This window comes from Aspergillus terreus, genomic scaffold, assembly GCF_000149615.1.
Source record: "Aspergillus terreus NIH2624 scaffold_4 genomic scaffold, whole genome shotgun sequence".
NCBI classification, from domain to species: Eukaryota; Fungi; Ascomycota; class Eurotiomycetes; order Eurotiales; family Aspergillaceae; genus Aspergillus; species Aspergillus terreus.
In genome coordinates this window covers 1,887,388-1,906,988 of record NT_165927.1, presented here as the reverse complement: position 1 = coordinate 1,906,988, position 19,601 = coordinate 1,887,388, and the positions used below count along the sequence as shown (strand labels likewise).

The 19,601-nt window shown below is 52.8% G+C and overlaps 7 protein-coding genes across 7 annotated transcripts; 5 read left to right on the top strand and 2 right to left on the bottom strand.

Moving 5' to 3' along the window:
- Positions 1-83: 83 nt before the first annotated feature.
- On the top strand, positions 84-1,655 carry gliF (cytochrome P450 monooxygenase gliF; the record flags this gene model as incomplete). Its single annotated transcript, XM_001212649.1, has 3 exons — positions 84-266; positions 322-1,189; positions 1,237-1,655. The coding sequence occupies 3 exons, from the start codon at positions 84-86 to the stop codon at positions 1,653-1,655; spliced, it is 1,470 nt and encodes a 489-aa protein (XP_001212649.1).
- Positions 1,656-2,345: 690 nt separating this feature from the next.
- Positions 2,346-7,069, top strand: ATEG_03470 (uncharacterized protein; the record flags this gene model as incomplete). The annotated part of the gene is made up of 3 exons (XM_001212648.1): positions 2,346-3,881; positions 4,026-4,754; positions 4,811-7,069. 3 exons carry the CDS (start codon positions 2,346-2,348, stop codon positions 7,067-7,069), a joined length of 4,524 nt encoding a protein of 1,507 aa, XP_001212648.1.
- A 2,038-nt stretch (positions 7,070-9,107) lies between these two features.
- On the bottom strand, positions 9,108-9,736 carry ATEG_03469 (SRPBCC family protein; the record flags this gene model as incomplete). The annotated part of the gene is made up of 2 exons (XM_001212647.1): positions 9,108-9,293; positions 9,455-9,736. 2 exons carry the CDS (start codon positions 9,734-9,736, stop codon positions 9,108-9,110), a joined length of 468 nt encoding a protein of 155 aa, XP_001212647.1.
- Positions 9,737-10,498: 762 nt separating this feature from the next.
- ATEG_03468 (uncharacterized protein) lies at positions 10,499-11,293 on the top strand (the record flags this gene model as incomplete). The annotated part of the gene is made up of 3 exons (XM_001212646.1): positions 10,499-10,573; positions 10,626-10,928; positions 10,985-11,293. 3 exons carry the CDS (start codon positions 10,499-10,501, stop codon positions 11,291-11,293), a joined length of 687 nt encoding a protein of 228 aa, XP_001212646.1.
- Positions 11,294-12,213: 920 nt separating this feature from the next.
- ATEG_03467 (uncharacterized protein) lies at positions 12,214-14,088 on the top strand (the record flags this gene model as incomplete). Its single annotated transcript, XM_001212645.1, has 1 exon — positions 12,214-14,088. The coding sequence occupies one exon, from the start codon at positions 12,214-12,216 to the stop codon at positions 14,086-14,088; it is 1,875 nt and encodes a 624-aa protein (XP_001212645.1).
- A 533-nt stretch (positions 14,089-14,621) lies between these two features.
- On the top strand, positions 14,622-15,600 carry ATEG_03466 (wax synthase family protein; the record flags this gene model as incomplete). The annotated part of the gene is made up of 2 exons (XM_001212644.1): positions 14,622-15,085; positions 15,153-15,600. The coding sequence occupies 2 exons, from the start codon at positions 14,622-14,624 to the stop codon at positions 15,598-15,600; spliced, it is 912 nt and encodes a 303-aa protein (XP_001212644.1).
- A 1,521-nt stretch (positions 15,601-17,121) lies between these two features.
- On the bottom strand, positions 17,122-18,425 carry ATEG_03465 (F-box protein; the record flags this gene model as incomplete). The annotated part of the gene is made up of 2 exons (XM_001212643.1): positions 17,122-18,183; positions 18,234-18,425. The coding sequence occupies 2 exons, from the start codon at positions 18,423-18,425 to the stop codon at positions 17,122-17,124; spliced, it is 1,254 nt and encodes a 417-aa protein (XP_001212643.1).
- Positions 18,426-19,601: the final 1,176 nt, after the last annotated feature.

Below are 19,601 nucleotides of genomic sequence, written 5' to 3'. Positions count from 1 at the left end.
AATAGATTACCACTACAGGATGCACTGGGTGATCGTATGTTTCATATTTCCTACGCTAGGCCACCATACTGCTCATCATTGCAATGTCTTTGGCTTCACTGGACCTGAACGCGCTATGGCTGGAGCACTCCGCGGTGATCGCCACCTTGTTCGCATTTGGGACTGCGCTGTTCTTGGTTTCCAGGTCCCAGAAACAGTCCTTGAACTTGCCTAGATTCGAGGTGACCAACGACGTTCTGAAAACAATCGAAGAAGCTCATGCTCAAGTAATTGCCCAATCTCCCATAGCCATCCCACCAGCAATCTCTAACCCGACCAAAGTACCCAGATGACCCCTTCATCCTCTCCATGGTGGGCATGGAACTCGCCATCCTCCCACGATCCGGAATAGACGTGATCAAAACCCTCCCAGAAGACCAAGTATCCATCAAGAGACACCACCACGACGTCTTCCTCGGCGAATACACATACATGGGGACAAAGTCCCCCGAGTTTGACGAAGCAATGCGCTACGATCTCACGCGCAACACACCTACTGTCCTTGCATCATTCGTGGCAGAAGTGCAATACGCAGTCGAGGACAGCTTTGGTCGACCGGATCAATGGACCGCATTCCAGCCACGGGCTTGTATGTCGAAGATCGCTTCGCTCATGTCCGGGCGTGCCTTTGTCGGTCTCCCGCTTAGTCGCGACAATACTTGGGTCGACGCGACGGTGAGATATACGCAGGATGTCACCCGTGCGTGGTTAGTGTTGCGGACGATTCCCTGGGTCCTGAGGCCGTTCGTTGCGCCTTTCTTGCCGCAGGTGCGGTCGCTGAAAAACCAGCGTCGTATGACCGAGGAGCGTCTCACGCCGTTGCTTGACCCGTCTAATGCCAAAAACCGGGACGAGATCCCCGGAGGAGACATGCTGCGCTGGTTTCGACAGCGATATCCCCAAGGACCGACCCCCAAGCAACTAGCTCGCGACCAGCTTCTGGCAACATTTGCGTCGATATACAACCTGTCCAATGCGCTATCGTACCTCCTTTTCGATCTAGCGACGTACCCGGAACACATTGAGCCGTTACGACAGGAGCTGCAGGAAGTACTGAAGGGCGAGCCGGTCAACAAAGAGAATATACAGAAACTGAAGAAACTAGACAGTTTCATTCGAGAGTCCCAGCGACTCAGCCCCCCTTCTCTCGGTAAGCCCCAACGGAAACAAGATGCGATGAATTCTGACACAGGACAGCGAACATGCCTCGAATCGTCACCAACCCGCGTGGACTGAAACTTCCCAGCGGCCACACGATTCCTTGTGGAATGCGCATCATGGTCCGCGCGCACACCCTCAATCTCGACCCCAATCTCTGGCCAAACCCAACTCGATTTGACGGATTCCGGTTCTCCAAACTCCGAGAGATACCTGGAAATACCTTCAAATATCAGCATGCGACAACCGGAACCGACAACATCAACTTCGGTCACGGATTGTGGGCTTGTCCGGGGCGGCATTTTGCAAGCAGTCAGATGAAGGTGGTTCTAGCGCATTTGCTGTTGAATTATGACATCAAGTTGCCGAATCGGATGGAAAAGCCTCAGCAGCAGCATTTTGGGCTGGCCATTGTGCCTGACACGGAGCAGATGGTGTTACTTAAGATAAGGGGCTAGGGTCGTAGATCGTTACGCTTATGTAGAAAGAGATTGCAGAGGGACTTGGAATTTAGCATGCAATGGAATATGTGCGCGGTACTACCGGCCTCTACACGTAGTAAAAATGACGATGGTGCTGCAGCTTCCACTTCTTGGGTCATATAGCTCCGACGTTAGTGAACACGTAAATGTACAGACAGTGTCCTGCCCTGATAGATTCCAAGAGTCTCGTGTGCAGTCCCTGAGGTTGCCTGCATAATGTGGTATATTGATGCAGTAGGATCTAATACCCCAGGAGGGATGGAGAAGATACATGCTACCATACGACATATTGCCGGCAACCGTGTCGGCCGGTGACCAGATGGCTCTGTTGATGCCCGTACGGGTTACATCGAGAGCAATAGATGCCGCTGTGACTGTTGTAATCGCGCCGGTTGTTCTGGGCTCCTATGTTGGCCGATGAGCACCTGGATAACCGGAGTATCCTTTAGACTAACCGGGGAGAGGCGTACTCGGAATATCGGTCACAATTGTCGGACCGGAACCATTGTACACCTCTTGGTGGACTATTCTCTAAGGGCCGATAGGGGCGTCGTAATCTAGGGCCATATAGGCAGCACCAGATGATGACATTGTTGCACTCAAGCACCTCATTCCTGGACAATCCTTTCGAATCTCCCTGGATTTGGCGCTCCATTATCTCTGACAATGCAAATCAATATTCGCAATGAGATTGCTCGTGAGCTCAATGTCCCAACCACCGAGCTGGATGACTCGCTGAGCTTTACCGCCCTGGGAGGCCACTCTCTGTCTGCCCTACGTCTGGTGTCTATCTGCAAACGAATAGGCCTCTCTCTGGCTGTTGGCGAATTGTTGCATGACATACCCATCAAAGATATCATCTCCCGATCTACGGGGATGTACGACACAGCAGGCAGCCTGCCCATCCTGGAGAACACAGACCCTAGCCACCCAGACGTCAGCTTCAATGCCATTATAACTCCCTCTCCTAGTCCTTCTGGCCCTTCTACCGGGTGCCCGACACCAGACACCCTCGACACGACCGACTCGCAAGATGCAGACAAGATATCGATTCCGGAAATGCAACTGTCCCTGATACAATCCACACTCGCAAACCCCGGCAATAATATCTTAGCCTATCACTACATGTGCTCCTTGGCAGACTTACCGGCTACGAGGATGGCCTGGCAACAAGTGCTAGAGGCAGAATCGATCTTCCGGACAGAGTTCAGGATAGAGCATGAGGGGGGCTATCTTGTTGACACGGGCTTTACTCCTTACCGATGGAGGGACACTCAGGTACCCAACTGGGAAGCATTGCATGCTGAACGCGATAAACGTCCAAGCTTCGATAATGTCGCGTTCGAGTTCCAGGTCATCACCGTTGCTGGAGACAACTCAGTCGCTTGTATTCTGTGGCATGTGCATCACTCCTTCATTGATGGATTCTCTATGCAGTTGGTTATGCGAAAAGTCTCCCGTGTTGTGGCTGGTCACCCTGTAGAGGCTGGTCCATCGTTCGCTACTGTTGCCTGGGAAAGAGACCAGATAATCAAGGAGCGTGAAGCTGATGCTCGGCGGTATTGGAAGTCACAAAAGAGAGTCCTGGAAGCCGCCGCAAGCGAGATACGAATGCCCCGTTGCGATTTTGCGCCTCGGTCCATCGAGTTCTGGAACAAGGTAGCTACATTTGTGATCGATGTTGCGCAGTCCGACCTCTTGGGCTACGCGGCCCGTCACCATGTCACTGTGCCGTCGGTATATTATGCCGCGTGGGCCCTGGTACTGTCCATCATTTGCGACTCCAACCTTGTTCTACTGGGCGTGGTTATGTCGGGCAGGTCACTACCTGTGCCTGGCATTCTCGATGTCATTGGGAGCCTGGTAAACACCCTACCGATGGGGGTTGAAGTCGAACTTGGTATGGATACTGTTGGTTTCATCAACAGAGTGTTCAGGCAACTTGTACAGCTATCATCCTTCGACTGGAGCCCACCCGAGCATGGCTATCGGCGGCAGTTCGCTTCGGTACTCGCCATGCAGTTTGACGTCGGAGGTCACACTGGGACAACAAACGAGCCATCGTCACGTATGAACAGTGAGATTCCAATAAGCATTACTGTGGAGAGCGATCAGGTAATTCATCTGCAATTTGCTCCCGAGTACCAGGAGACCCAGGTTCAGCTCATGGGTACGCTTTTCACTCGGGCCATTTCGTGCCTGGTAAGACAAAATTATACGATATCCATGTGCTTAGAAGACATGCTATCGATATCAGATCGACAAACTCTTCTAAGCTACGGAAATTGTCTATCCGGCCTCACTACTGAAACATCCGTCCATGACGATCTAGTTGTTTTGATGAAGGCTGCGGCCGCCGAGAACCCTGAAGCCTGCGCCGCACGCCTGGGAGCACAGTCAATGTCGTACCAGGAGCTTGACAGGTGGAGTGACTGTGTAGCTGTACATTTGAGCATGTATATCGACAAGGGGGCTGTCGTTTGCGTCCATGCCAGCCCATGCATGCACTGGCTCGTTGCTATATACGGAATTCTCAAAGCGGGTGGTGTATACTGTCCGCTGAACAGCAAGCTCGACCCTGAGCTCAGGAATAACATGTTCCAGTCTTCTGGTGCTGCGATTTACTTGACACCTTCAGCCAGTGAGACGAAATACCGACCCAGGGCTAGCCGGTATGTCTGGGCCGTGGAGGATCTGCTTCAGCGGCAAGACGACAACAACCAAGATGAGTTCGATCACATTCCTCGCGCAGAAGGAAATGCGTATCTGTGTTTCACATCGGGCTCAACCGGGAAGCCCAAGGGCGTGCTATGTACCCACCGAGGCCTAGTTGCATTCCAAAGAGACCTAGAGGTCCGCCTGCATGCACAGCCGGGACGAAGGATTGCTCAAACAATGTCTGTCTCGTTTGATGGGAGTATTCACGAGATATTCTCTGCGCTGAGCTACGGAGCAACACTTGTCCTGCCAACCCCCGAGGACCCATTTTCTCACCTCTACGATGTTGATAGTTGCATTTTCACGCCCTCGTTGGCTGCAACTTTGGACCCGAGTGATTACCCAAACCTTTGCTATGTCAGTATTTTTATCCTCTCAGGGCTCAAATCACCTGCTGACCATTGCTCCATTAGGTATACCTTGTTGGCGAGCAGGTTACACAGGATATCAACGACCGCTGGGCTGCATCGGTGGCCCTGTACAACATGTACGGTCCAACAGAAGCCACATGCGGTGCGTCAATCAAATGCCTACTTCCTGGACGTAAGGTGACTGTCGGACGTCCTAACCCAACAACGCGGATTTACATCCTGGACCGGAACGGTCGTCTAGCACCACCAGGAGTCATGGGCCAGATTTACCTTGCAGGCGTCCAGGTGTCCAACGGATACATAGGCCAATCGGACTTGACAAATGAACGATTCTTCCCTGATTCTATCTGCTGCGGACTTGGAGAACGAATGTATGCGACCGGTGATATTGGATACTGGGACGGAGATGGTGACCTCATCTGCCTGGGGAGAAATGATCGGCAGATCAAATTACGAGGTTTCCGGTTGGACTTGGACGATCTTGAAGTTCGCATCTCGAAACTCCCCGGCGTCACCAGGGCGGCTGTTTCGCGGCGTGGAGATGATCTGGTGGCGTTGGTGCAGCCTGCAACTGCATGTGCAGCCGATTGCCGGAAACACATGGCCGCCGTTCTCCCAACGCATGCCATCCCACGGTACATCATTCCGGTGGAGCGGTTCCCTATGACGCCAATAGGAAAGTTGGACTACAGGGCGATTGCGCAGACTGCGGATGTGAGGTATAGCGCGACGCCGTCAAATGAGATGAGTCCCACGGAGCAGCGTGTTGCTGCTATCTGGGCCGATATATTGAATATGGACAGAGCCCAGATCTCCCGAGATTCGAACTTTCTTGCGGCCGGGGGGCATTCCCTGTTACAACTACGGCTAGCCGGCCGTCTGAACAGAGCGTTCAACTGTTCAGTTCCCATCACCGACTTAGTCAAGGCTGCCACCCTGCGCGATCTATCTCAGAGGATAGACAAACTGCAGGAGCAAGCATGCTGGAAAGCGCAACGGCTTCCTCCCAAAATGGACAAACGAGCTATCTCGCGAATGGAAAGAGAATGGATATCGAAGTACGAAGGTAACACTAGCAATACGTCGTTCACTGTGTCTTTCGCTTGCCGGCTGGACTCTGCTGTTGACTTAGCCCGTTTGAAGCAGAGCTGGGACTCTGTCATGGAAGCGCATCAGGTCCTCAGGTCCCGGTATTGTGCCTGTGCAGAAAGATATGAACGGGTATTCTCAGACCATGCACCTGTTGCTCAACGGATCGCCGAATGCCGGGTGTTGGAGGAGATAAACCGTCCCTTTGATCTCGCCAATGACGACTTAGTTCGAGTCGTCATCTCACCGGATACACTGCTAGTCACTATAAGCCATATCATCTGCGACCTGACCACCATGCAGCTTCTTCTAAGTGACGTGGAGCGGGTTTATGACGGTGCTGAACCACTTGGCCACCGCCCGATGTATATGGCGGCGGACGCATGGCAAAGAGTGGCGGCCGACGCCGATCTCGCATTCTGGACATCATATCTCCAAGACTGCCCCCACTCAAAGGCAAAGCGAGAGAGTTATGCAGGAACCTCCCGGGTGGGTATAGTTCCTCGCGAGACGGTGCTGGCCCTGGAGGACTTCATGCGAAGCTCGCAATTCAGCCACCATCAATTGGCCCTGGCAGCTGTTGCTCTGGCTCTCAAACCCAACCATGACCGTATTGATAGTGTCATTGGCGGGCCCTTCCTAAATCGTTGGTCCGAGGCCGATATGAACACGATCGGGCTGTTCCTCGAACCACTGCCCTTTCGCATCCAATTCGACCCAAAGGCTGTTCCGAATGCTGATGCCCATGCGTTCCTCCAGTCAGTGAAATGCTCCAGCCAGGCCGCTATATCCCATGCCGTCCCTTGGCAAGAACTCGTATGCCATTTGGGCGTGACTCCAGAGTTCCCAAATCACCCACTGTTCGAGACAATGGTCACCTTCCACACTAAGGGCGGAGGGCTGAGCCTCCAGATTGATGGTATTGAGCCATTGTATACATGGTCTGAGGGTGCGAAGTTCGGTTTGATGTGCGAGTTTACGACGTTGTCTAACGGGGATATCTTACTTCGGCTGGAATATGATCAGGGGATATACGCGCCACGCGACATCTCTATTATCGAAAACAGGATTATGACAGCGTTGCGTCTCTTAATCAAGAATGTCCCCTGGCTGGACTTGATCGGTGAGTTACACGAGGTAGATGGGGCGACAGTATGTGTTACGCCTGGGCACAAAGGAAGTTTGTTTCTGTCACCGTTGAAGCGCACATGATGCAGGTTATAGTTTGTTTCATGAACAAAAGAGGATATCTATCTATCTAGCCCATGATCGTTCGCTACTCTCCACGACTGAAATCAAGCTCCGTAATCGCCGCTTTAGATCCTGAAGCCATCCATCCATCGCAAGACTCGCAGGATCCGGCCCGAAGCATCCAGTCTGGAGGGGCGTGGACAGCGACTGCACCATGCGTAGACTGCGATGTAGCTCGATAGAGATAATCTGAGCACGGAATACTGTCTGCTCCTGCGGATCGAGCAGGAACGAGCCAAACCCGATCCCAGGGGCAGGGAACGGCCCATTTGCACGCCCTACTGTCACTCCAGGTAGGCGTCTCCGGGTATACCCAAAGGGAATATTGCTATGTTGTGTGTCGTCGGACATTGACGGTCTGTTCCCACTACTGCAGGAAGAGTATAACTCACTACAGGCTTCTTCGAAGAGGCAAACGACGTGATGTGCAGCGGCGACAACAACAATTGAACTCCCAATGCTGCTGGTGCACTTGGTGCTGTTGATCAATTCACTTATTCTCTGCGTGGCCTCTTTATTGACTCGAAGGACATCGTCGATCGCTGACAGGCCCGCGCACATTCGCTCCTCGAGCTGCTCCACGATTTCGGCGGCGGCGATAACCACACCTTTGCTGTCGTTAGAGAAGCACTGCCGTCTGCAGGGCGATCGGGTCATTGGGGACGTCTGCCAAGCTGGGACGCTCCGGGTACGCTGTCTGGTCGCTTCATTGAGTCCGTGGGTTCCCGTCTTCGTACTATGCTCCGCTGCCTGCGTCGGCTGCTGCGTCGGGGAGATGGAACGATAGTCCGACAAGTCGATCGCGGAGTCGAAATGAGGCCGCGCTCCATGTTCCTCGACATTCATCTCCCTCGATGTCGGACTGGGTGCGATCTGGGGAGCAGCGGAACATCCATCCGGAGAGTCCAACAAGAAGTCCAAGACAGGGAACTCGGACATTGCCCCAAGTACGGCCTCATCAGACAGAGACTGGGACACAGTCCATATGTATTGGTTGAGATGCTCCGAATTGGCGCTGCTGTTTGCTGGCGACACGATAGCTTCGCCCAACGAGTCCCCAGCATCCGGTATGTCCGCCAGTGTAGTCCTATTCTCATTCTGCGGGACTGGTGCCACCTGGCCCGGTTCTGCAGAACCTAGCTGGTCTCTTTTCCTTCTTCCCCTCGTCTTTCCTACCCGAGACTCCAGATAAACGCATTCGTGGCCCAGTGTACGACACCGCGTGCACCCCGCCTTGTCACCGCTACAACGCACTTTGGCCGCATGGCAGCTCGTGCAGGCTGCCCGCAGACGTCCCGGCTTGCATGGTCGCCGCTCGGTCGGAGAACTGTCTTGTGAGTTAGGCTATGCAGGAGTCGATGTGCTGGAGAATTGAGTGAATCTAGAGCACTCACCGTGAAGTGGTTCTATCGAACATCGCGGTCCGGATTTTCTCAACAACTCAAACATGAGGCCAAGTGGCACTTCAGTTGCGCCAGCCTGGCAGAAGTAACAATTGAGCAGAAGGCCTAGCCATTGATCAACTTCTTCATGATGCACGGCACTCTTCCACCAACACGACCTTTCGATCCTGCCTGGGTACCTTGGAGCCTTTCCTTAAGTTCTTTGTGGACAGTTCAACGAGCGACCCCACGCTGACAATCTACAATACCCTTGATTGTTGGTTTTGGCTTTGGTTTTGGCCCCAAAGGTTTCAACCCCCTGGAGAGACCTCGAAGTGTCTTCAGGTGACTGGCTCCAGGGCCGAGCAGAAACCATAAGGCCTCCAGGAGGATGGTGGGAGCACATTGGATGGAGTATCCTGTACTAGTAATTTTCAATAAACGTTGAGCAACGCTAGATCTTGGCTTTGCACTCCATATCATTCTGTTGTACGGCCAAAACCGCGCAGATAGAGTAATCGAGGGATGTCCCGAGCATACGCTGATTTAGCTACATGGATACCTCACAGTCAACCTAGGCCCCGGAGATGTATGCCTCTGTCAATCGCCTGCGTGGGCTATGCGTCCTCGAGTCCTCCCTCGACCTTCCACCTCCGGATGGTCTCAACAACGGTGCGTGCCGCGCCTAGCGCCAGCTGCGCGTACTCTCTCTCGATTTCCTTCGCCCTCTCACTGCCCGGCTCCACATCAGGAACGTGGAGTTCGTAAACAGCAGTCAGATACAGAGCATCTGGTCCATCGTCCTCATGGCCACCGCGAGAGATGAGCATAGTGCTCCTCGCGCCGGAGCCCACAGTAATCGCTTCCGTCTATGCATCCGAACACCACCGAGCGGACCGATCGATCAGCCAACCATCTTGATGCAACAGAGTGACACGAGGCTGAGCATGCGTGCTCCACTTACCAGGAGTCCATCCGCATTCCGCACATCCTGCAGCAGCTCCACCCCCTTGGCCGTATGCACCGCGCCGTTTGCCATGATGAGTTTCCGCTGGAACTCGTTCGCGGACTTGGAGTTCGGCAGGACCTCGGTGTCCGCGACGTATTCGGCGAACAGCTGAGGCTTTTCGCTGCCGCGGTGGAGGCCGCGCCAGAATTCTTCCAGGGTGAGCGTTGGTTGCGACGGGTCTTTGTTGATGGGCACCGAATACGCGATGTTGAAGGTGAACGAGGTGGGTGTAGACATTATGCCGGTATATATCTGAATTTGGTGCTGTGGTGTTGAGTGATCTGTGGTTTTTCCGAATGTGCTACGAGATGCTGCTCGGACCTTCTATATAGTGAGACCCGGAAATGGAGGTTTAGCAGCGGGCCGATTTGGTAGATAGGGCCCGGATGGAAGTTGGCACCTTGGGGCCCCATGATTTTATTATATGTTCGTGTCTACGTTGTATACGCACCAGATGCAGAATTTTCGTATTCTTCCTATAGCCCCAAATCGGCATCTAGACAATGCACCCACAGGATGACCCAACTGGCGGCCTTGCCAGGAAATGGATGGCTAGACTCATCGAGCAATCGCGAGAAGTCTCCCCAACGGTCTTCTTGAAATGGGCCGCATTAGTTTTGATCGTTCGAGTGCGTTCAGACCCTGCATGTTGTTCAAATAGTATTGACTCCCTCGGCTAGTTCGTTACCGTCGTGGTATATCGTCTCTTTTTCCACCCATTGTCTAAATACCCCGGGCCCTTCTTCTGGCGTATCAGTATCCTGCCCAGCCTGTACTACGCCTGGACAGGGGATCGGCATCTTGTTGTGGACAAGCTGCACAAGAAATATGGTACGTCTGGCTTGCAGCAAGTGGACGATGTGTTGCTGACACCATTGTAGGTAAGGTACTACGGATGGAGCCCAATTTGATCTCGATATGTACCCCAAATGCGATAAAGAGTAAGACGCCGGTCAACTTTGCGATATCAGAGGGCCGAACTGAAGTGTTCTGGCAGCGATGTACGGCCCGGGAACCAAATTCGAAAAGGCCATGTTCTACACCCGCGGCCCCAAAGAGAAGCAGTTGCTCGTGGTATGTCCTACTGGCTTTACCCTCGAGTAGCAACAGGCTCTGAAACCCGCAGAACCTAGCGAGTACCACCGACAAGGCCGTGCACGCGCGAAAGCGACGCATCATCTCGCATGCATTGAGCGAGGCCTCGATTCGATCTTACGAGGTGACTATTCTCGACAAGATCCAGCTGTTCTGCAAGCAGCTCAGCGATGCCAGCACTTTCGGCGGACCCTACAAGAATATGTCGCGGTGGTTTTCGTACCTCACCTACGACATCATGGGACAGCTCACCTTTAGCCAGAGTTATGATATGCTGACCAAGGACGACCACCACTTTATTCAGCCGCTGATTGACTCTTATCAGCATAGCCAGGTGATTGTATAGGGGCCATTCGACACCGACACGAGGCATCGGCTGATGAGTTACAGTTAGGGACGGAGCCGAAGTTGGATCAATGGGGCCTCGCACCTCTCCTGTTACTCCGGATCATGGCGGAGAACAAAAAGTTTCGGAGGTACGTCGACGACCAGGTGAACCATCGCATTGCGCTTGAAAAGGCCGGCCAAGGGCCCCCCGATATATTCAAGCTTCTGCTGGAGCATAAGGACAAAGAGACTGGAGAGAGCATGGGATTCAAGGAGCTTTCCGATGAAGCAGTCGTCCTGATCATTGCCGGTAGGCGCTTCTTCTCACCCTGTGTAAATGGTTCCAAACGATTCACTCTCAACAGCCAGTGACACAACCGGCACCGCCCTCTCAGGCCTTTACTTCTATCTAGCCCGCTACCCCGAATGCTACGCGAAACTCAGCCATGAAATCCGCTCCACATTTACACAAGTCGACGAGATCGTCGGCGGTCCCAAGCTCCAAGCTTGCAGTTACATGCGCGCCTGCGTTGAAGAAGCCCTGCGCATGTCCCCCGGCGTCCCAGGGTTCCTCACGCGAGAAGCACCGAGCGGTGCCTCAATCGACGGATACTATTTCGCGCCGAACGTGCAAGTCGCTATTCCCACATGGACAATGCACCGCACCCCCGAGGTGTATCCGGATCCGCAGGTTTTCAAACCGGAGCGATGGATGGTGGAGTCAGAGGCGGAATTGCAGCGCTTACGGTCCTCGTATTATCCCTTTAGCATGGGAACGCGGGGGTGTATTGGAAAGAACATGGCGTATCATACGATCTACTTGACTGTCGCGAGGCTGGTGTTCTTATTTGAGATTGAGTCGCGAGATGAACTTCCCCTGGAGTTCCATGTTAAGGATCATTTTGCGGCGGGGAGTAAGGACGGGCCTTACTTGAAGTTTACGCGGAGGGAACTGTGACGGCATATCCAGCTTCGAAATTGTCACTAGTCATAGAAGCTGGCTTTATGTCTTGACTCTATGTCTTTCTCCTTTGGCTGCCTAGGTAATTTCTAGCTGTTCGCGTAGAGACTTCTCAAAATATGTTCTTGCGCAAAACAACCGACAGCATAACAGACCCCACGCAAGCATCAAGACAAAGAAATGGAATACAGCCACTCACCGGCTTCCCAGTATAGCCCGTATAGGCCCCAATCTAGATTGCCCCCAAGGTTCCCTCTTCGGCCCGTTGGCGGCAACCGTGATATGAACGGTCCGCAAGGCGCTCTTGGCCATGACTCCCCAGGTGCTCACGATGGATCCCGGCATGGTTTGCCTTGGGACACCGGGAGCCGCGACAGGCCTGCTAATAGTACTAGAGGGAGATGGTATCCCTGCGCTAAAAGACTTGAAATATGCTCGTCGCGAAGACATCGCAATGTCGTCCCAGTCGTCAGCGGAAAAGAATCCGGAAGCTGCCTCGAAAGTCAGCCCAGGCAGTTCCAGCCATGAGGGCCATCACCACCTCAAGGAGAAGTCCCCTGGTGTTGCCCGCATCGAGGCTATTGCTGCCTGTCTTACACCTGTGACGCGCACCGTTCTCTTCGCTGGCATCTTCTTCCTTGGATACTCCTTTGGGCTTGACGCCGTTCTGCGCAATGTGTATCAGACCTACGCCACGGCAAGCTACGACGATCACTCTCTGCTGTCGACGATTAACGTTATCCGCACTGTTTTTGCCGCTGCTACTCAGCCGACGACCGGTAAACTTGCGGATGCCTTTGGTCGCATCGAAACGCTTTGCCTGTCAGCCCTTTTCTATCTCCTCGGCACCATCGTCGAAGCCAGCTCGACGGGGCTGGCCGCCTTCTGCGCCGGGGCAGTGTTATACACCCTGGGGTTCACCATTGTCCAGACTTTGGTGGACATTATCATCGCGGATGTCACTTCTACACGCGTGCGGCTTCTCGCCACGTACGTCCCGAACCTGCATTTCATCATCACCGCATGGGTGTCGGGGAATATCTCTTCGGCTGTCTTGGATGGAACTAGCTGGCGATGGGGGATGGGAATGTGGTGTATCATCTTTGCTGTCCTGTTGACTCCTGTCATTGGGACGCTCGTGTTCGTCAGTCGCCGTACTCCCCACGGGGCTGTTAACGCACAAGCATCTCGACGGATGCCGCTGGGACAACTGTTCTGGCAGCTCGACGTTCCAGGGGTAATCCTTCTCGTCGCCTCGCTTGCTCTTTTGCTTACCCCGTTGACCATCGCCGGGGGCGAAAGACCAAAGTGGCGGACAGCAGGTGTGATCGCACCGCTCGTGATCGGATTCTGCTGTATACCACTGTTTGTCATCTGGCAGCTACGCGCTCCACACCCACTGGCTCCCTTCCGCTTCCTGAAAGACCGCGGCGTCTGGAGCCCGCTGGCCATTGCCACGTTCATGAACTTCGCGTACATGATGCAGGGTAACTACCTCTACACGGTGCTTATCGTGGCCTTTGACTTTTCCGTTACGACCGCAACCAGAATCACAACGCTGTACATGTTCACCTCGTTTGTCGTGGGTCCGATATGCGGCCTTCTCGTCTATCGGATCCGACGCCTGAAATACTTCATCGTCGCCGGGACTATCCTCTTCCTCGTCGGGTTCGGCCTTCTTATCCGCTACCGGAGTGGCCCAGGCGGCTCCTCTCGAGCAGGTGTCATTGCCGCACAGGTCGTACTTGGTGTCGCAGGCGGGCTCGCACCATACGCATCTCTTGCCTCTCTTCAGGTTTCCCTGAAGCACGAAGCAATGGGCGTAATGACCGGTCTATTCCTGGCATGCCACAGTATCGGCGACGCACTCGGTAACAGCGTCGCCGGGGCGATTTGGACGCAGGTTCTCCCCTCAAGGCTAGCATCCAATCTATCAATCCAGCCCAATAGTGCCCTTGCGGCGCAGGTGTATGGAAATCCGTTTGCCATCGTTGCTCAGTATCCTATTGGGACCGAGGTTCGGACGGCCATTGTCGATAGTTATCAGTATGTGCAGCGGTACTTGTGCATTACCGGGATATGTCTGTCTATTCCTCTGATTGGGTTCGCGTTTTGTCTACGGAATCCGGTCCTTGATCAGAGTCAGAGCCTGTTCGAGGAGAAGGAAGAGTCAGGTCGCGAGACATTGTCGGGCCGTGATCAGTGAGTTGTGGCAATAGAAATAGCATCGTTATCAGTATTCGAATATGTATGTTCCGGTCCGTACAATCTAGCCAAAGCCTAGGACTGAAAGCTGCACCCGTCCCAGTACGCCTATAGACCGGCCGCCCATTTTTCGGAGTCCGAAGAATACTACTTCAGCTGCTTTTCACTGCCAGTCAGCCCCATCACATACCCTCCACGCAGACCCAGCTGCGAAAGCCATCTTCAACCATGGCGTTCTTTCCACTCGTCCTCTTTTTCTCCGCACAGACTCTGCTGACTGCTTGTGTCATCTGTTACACCACCAAGGGTTCTCTTTGGCGCCCCGCGGTAGCCCCCATCGTGCTGTACTTCGCCTATCAAACATGGCTCGCTCTCGACTTCTTCAACCACAATCAGCTCATGAATCCGATGACGGCCGGCTTCGTCGCAGGCTTCGGACTTCACCATCTGAATTTACTATGTGCGTCACCACTGGACCTTGGCGATATCCAGCGGGATATGATCGCAAACACCAAGTCCGTCAACAAGGACACCATGCCCACGACCGCCGCTTTTCTCAGGGCACTGTACATCCTGACAACCCTTCGGGGAATCGGCACATCACATGAAGTCCGGAACATCAAACATGGGAGCGAATCGTCCGCATCGCGGGCCAGGTTTCTCCTCCACACACTCGTCATTATCGCAGCGAAATACCTGGTCCTTGATATGATGACATTCCAGCCACCCTCGCCCGAAGACACGGATCGCATGTTCGGAGAAGGGAAGGAATACCTGCTCTTTCGACCGGACGGTCTGCCGCCGCCCAAAATGCAGGATATCCTTACCAATCTAGGCGTGACTCTTCTCGGCTGGGGCCCCATCGGCAGTTGGTTTATCGAGGTCCACTATCGTATTCTGTCGGTGGCCTCCGTAGGACTCGGTATCTCGCAGCCTCATCAGTGGCCACCTCTCTTCGGCTCCATTACTGAGGCGCATACTCTCCGGCGATTCTGGGCGTGGGTGCTCCCCATCCTCACCTCCTATACGTCCAAGCATGGCTACCGACTAACCAACCCGCCCTAGAAACTTCTGGCACCAGCTCTTCCGATGGCCGATGCAGGGACTCTCCTCGTTTCTCTGCCGAGATGTCCTCCGTCTCCCCCGTCCCTCCCTCGCAGAACGGTACTTGAAAATAACACTCGTCTTTGCAATCTCATCTTGTCTCCATCTCGCCATCGACGGACGAGCTGGCATTATGCTTCCCCGATCCGGCGCACTGCGGTGCTTTCTCCTTCAACCGGTCGGTATAATCCTTGAAGACGGAGCGCAGGCACTTTATCGACGGCTGCGCGGAGATGCGCCACTGTCGAAATGGACGAGAGCCGTCGGGTATATCTGGACATGGGCGTTTTTGTCACTCGTGGCGCCGATGTATAACTTCCCCCTGTTCCGGTATCAGGACCCGGCAAGAAATGGTGTTCCCGTTCCGGTGCTTAGACCGGCGATGGAGTATTTTAGGGTGAAGGGGTAATCCGTCGAGAATATTGGTGGGAGACCTCCCGCGCCAACGGTTACAGCCTACCGATTGGAGCCAGTAGCTTCTCTACTTCGTTTAGATTGGCGTGTGCCACTATATCAGTCAATCACAATCAGGAATATCCTGCCCTTTTCGCTGAGCAATCTCAACAGCTGAATTATATAGCGGATTATCCTGGGACGGAGGTTCTACTACATGTTTTTTGACGGGTGCGGGACTTATTTTCGTGGTTACGAGGTACCATGGGAGATTCACAAGGTGACGAGGCGAGCGCTATGACTGCATATAGTCTGATTTCTTATCTACTTCATGCAGTGGTCATCTACACAGCATCCAACTGTCTCTCTGGCGGATCGACCAACTCCAGGTTCCGTGGTTGAGGACCACATCTTCTCTGACCAGTCGGACAACATATACGAATGAATACCTGAAGGGGCGTCAAGAGATTGAAGGCCTCGCCGTCCATTGCAGTGACGTTGCGATTGTTGAAAAGGGTCGGGGATCCTGAACGTGCCAACTTTCATCTTGACGTCGCCTTTGGTCTGCGAAACCGGACGCCAAAGAGAGGCGTGCTCAAATCGTGGCTGACGGAGCTGCTCGTTGGCTCCACGCTCTAGCAGAATGTAGTAAATCTCACCCGGGGGGGCCGGGGGGGTGCACGCTTACCTCCCTGTGGGCACTCAAAATTATATAATTATTAGATAAGCACAGTATATTAGAAATTTATAATATCTTATACAGTAAAACCTGTATAAAAGCAACTAATTCAGACCGCCGAAAAAGTTGCTTGTAACAAGGTATTGCTTATAGCCAGGTCCATATAAATATATATTTTACTAGGGGGATAACCCCCCAAGATATATATTTCTACCCTACCTCTACTAGTCACATAATTATTATATAATAATATAATATTTTAGGGCAGATTATTGGCTATTGAAACCCATATTTTCTAATTAAGCTATTTCCTATAAGCAACTTTGTATAGGAGAGGGGTCTTTTCCAAGCGACGACCTTATATCTAGGTTTGTTGCTTATTTGTATGGGAAATCAATGAAAACGCGAATTTTTGTTGCTAATATCGCGGGATTCCTTATATAGGCTGTTGCCTATAAACAGGTTTTACTGTACTCCGTACTCCCTATGACTCGGTTCATAGATCCACTGTATCTACTACCAGTGGAGGTAGGGCCGGATTGGTGTAATCTTGATGGAGCAATCTTCAATGCCCAGGACGATCGTAGGCTTTTATATGGATAGATGCATATCATCTTGGCAGCTTCATCATCAATATCACCACAAATCCAGGAGCTGTTCTTAGCATACCCACCTTCTCTCCATCGAACATATTCCTCCAATTCATCTGGGCTCATTCACACCTTGTTCTACTCGGACATGTAGATCCAGACTACAGTGACTACATAGTGTTCTCCTTTCTTAACAAGCATCGTTCATTACAATATGTCTAGTCTACTCCTAATGATACTATCTCTAGCTCGTCAAGCATCTCCAGCCTCACCGTCGCCAGTAATCCTCCACTCCATCGCTCCATTCGTCCGCGTAGATCTGCGCTATCGACTCGCGATTCCCCTGGGACATCAATAAAAAGCCATGGACAATCTCAGCCGAAAAACGGAGACCGAAGAACCTGTCCCGGAGAACCTGAAAGATCTGCAGAGGAGGATTGCTGCCAAGGCCTCGCCTTACCAGCGACACAAACAGATAACGCAGGAGGTCGTTTAGGAACCGGGACGGTGTCCCCCATCCCCCCGTCGCCCCGGCCGGGAGTTCCCGATATCGCAGGAGATCCCGGGTCCGTGAGCTGTCTGGCATGAAAATCTCTTCAGGTAGAAACGAATCCATAAATACCGCCGTGACTTTCCGGGTGGGTAGCAAATCATTCATCTGCCTTGTGAACAAAGTCCGATTGCATACAACAAGGTAGTACGCCAGGATACACTGCACTGTCTCCGCATACAGTATACTGCCTGTGTTCGAATCTACACCATTCAGAACTGCCTCGGGGGGATACATTGGCGAAGTCGGGGTTTCCCGCTGTGCTCGAGACCGGGCCTGTGCCACGAGGTAGTCCACCAGCACATCAAAGTCAGGCCCGTATGCGTTGTAGTGTACGGTACGATTGAGCACTGGGTATGTGAGCAGATGCTGGATCTCGTCCTCGACTAGCACGCGAACCCCGTCCTTCACCAGTCTGTAGGCGCAGTCCTCAAGAAAACCAGCGGGAACATTGCGGCCTGTCGTCTGGAAGGGCTCCTGATACGTCGGGCACAGCACGGCGCCGATCAAGAAGAGTCGATATATGGAGCGACGTAGGTTCCGCCTCAACGCAGTCCAGTTTGCCCGGTGGCGCATAACTTCCAGACCGGTAACGTCCACCGATGCGTCGGTCAGCAAGGTATTCTCAATGCAGTCCAGCAGATGGTCCCACTCGGAGATGTCTTTCATATCGTCCAGCGTGATGCGCTCGCCCGGTGGGCGTAGGGTGCGCAGCTTTAAAGGGTTTTGGGGGAGACGGCCCGACGCATAACACTTGACGACTTTTCTTGTCGCGCGTACCTGAACGACGTTAGGTTGCATGGAGTCGGATTAGGAAGAGAAACACTTACTGTTACCCACGCATCGTCGAAATTAAGGATATGCCGCTGGGCGAAGGGGTACATGATAGAGTGCATGTCGTTCATGTAGAGTTCGTAAAGCCGCTTGCATGATCGAGCGAGAGATACCAGCTGAGAAAAGCTGTCACACTGCCAAAAGATGAGACGGAGAATCTCATTCGGTAGAGAGTGGAAGGAGGCCATTATGTATGTCAATCGGAGTAACAACTGAGTGTGTGTGGATATGTATGAATGGTCGAGACTGTTCTGAGAATGAGTTGCATGGTGAAGATATTAAGAGGGAGTTCATGTTGTATATAGAATGGTAGGAGCAAAGATGCTGTTTGTAGGCAGGAGCCATGTAGCGAAAACATGGCCACCCGAAGATATTGACTTGGTGACTTGGTATCTCCAGGATGATGTTTTCTTGTCAGTTAAAACATTTTCCTAGTTGGATGCATCGAGATAGATCCTCGCTGGAGCTCATATTTTGAACGTCTGATGATATGTTGGATGTCAGAATAGACTGCAGCCCTGCTTTACAGAAAAGCAATGTTAGTAGTGCCAGCATTGGAGCTTTGTCTTGCATCACTGCACATATTGTCCCATCGCATAGCATTATTGCATATCGCTGGAGCTGTCACGTACTGAAGCTATCATTAATAAACAACTTCATAACTAGAATTTGATGACACAAAACATACTACAGACCCTCCTTCGATCACCCAAAGACCAAGATAATATGACACCCTTGACACATCACAGCCTCCACATGTGGCACATGCAGTACTTGGCGTTGCTCGGACGGTGGCGACAGCCGAATAGTATCTTCAGGCCGTGGATGCAGCCTAGCCAGCTCCACTGCATAATTTTTCCTCATGTCTGGCTGATAAAATTCCCTCTCTCTGAGTCTGCAAAATACGAGGCCTCCCAACGGAACCCCTGACTCACGGCATCAAAGCTACAGCGGCTGTATGGCATGATGATCGCAGCAGGCATCGTCCCATTTGACCGTCCTAGTCTTGGTATGATGAAAACATCCTGCTGATAGCCTCGGAATAGTATCGATCTGCCTGCATCCCAGTCACAAAAAGTCTGCCTGGTTTGCCGCCACCTCGGGGTGCACACCAGGTAGCCTCCCTTGGCGTCTACGCGGGGCTGAACAGCACCCTTTATGAACTGTGGCTAGGTCCTGAGACGGCAGGAAACAACGTTGTTTGCTGAGTCAAAGCTAGAGCCTGGAAACCAACTCACTAGCGGTACGTGCGCTCGCCTTGTCCCATCCTACCCAAACTAACTCCTTCAGACATGGACATCTTCAGCGACTACACCTCCTACAGCTCCCAAGAGCTCTACCGCGAGTGGCGCTGGCAGGAAATC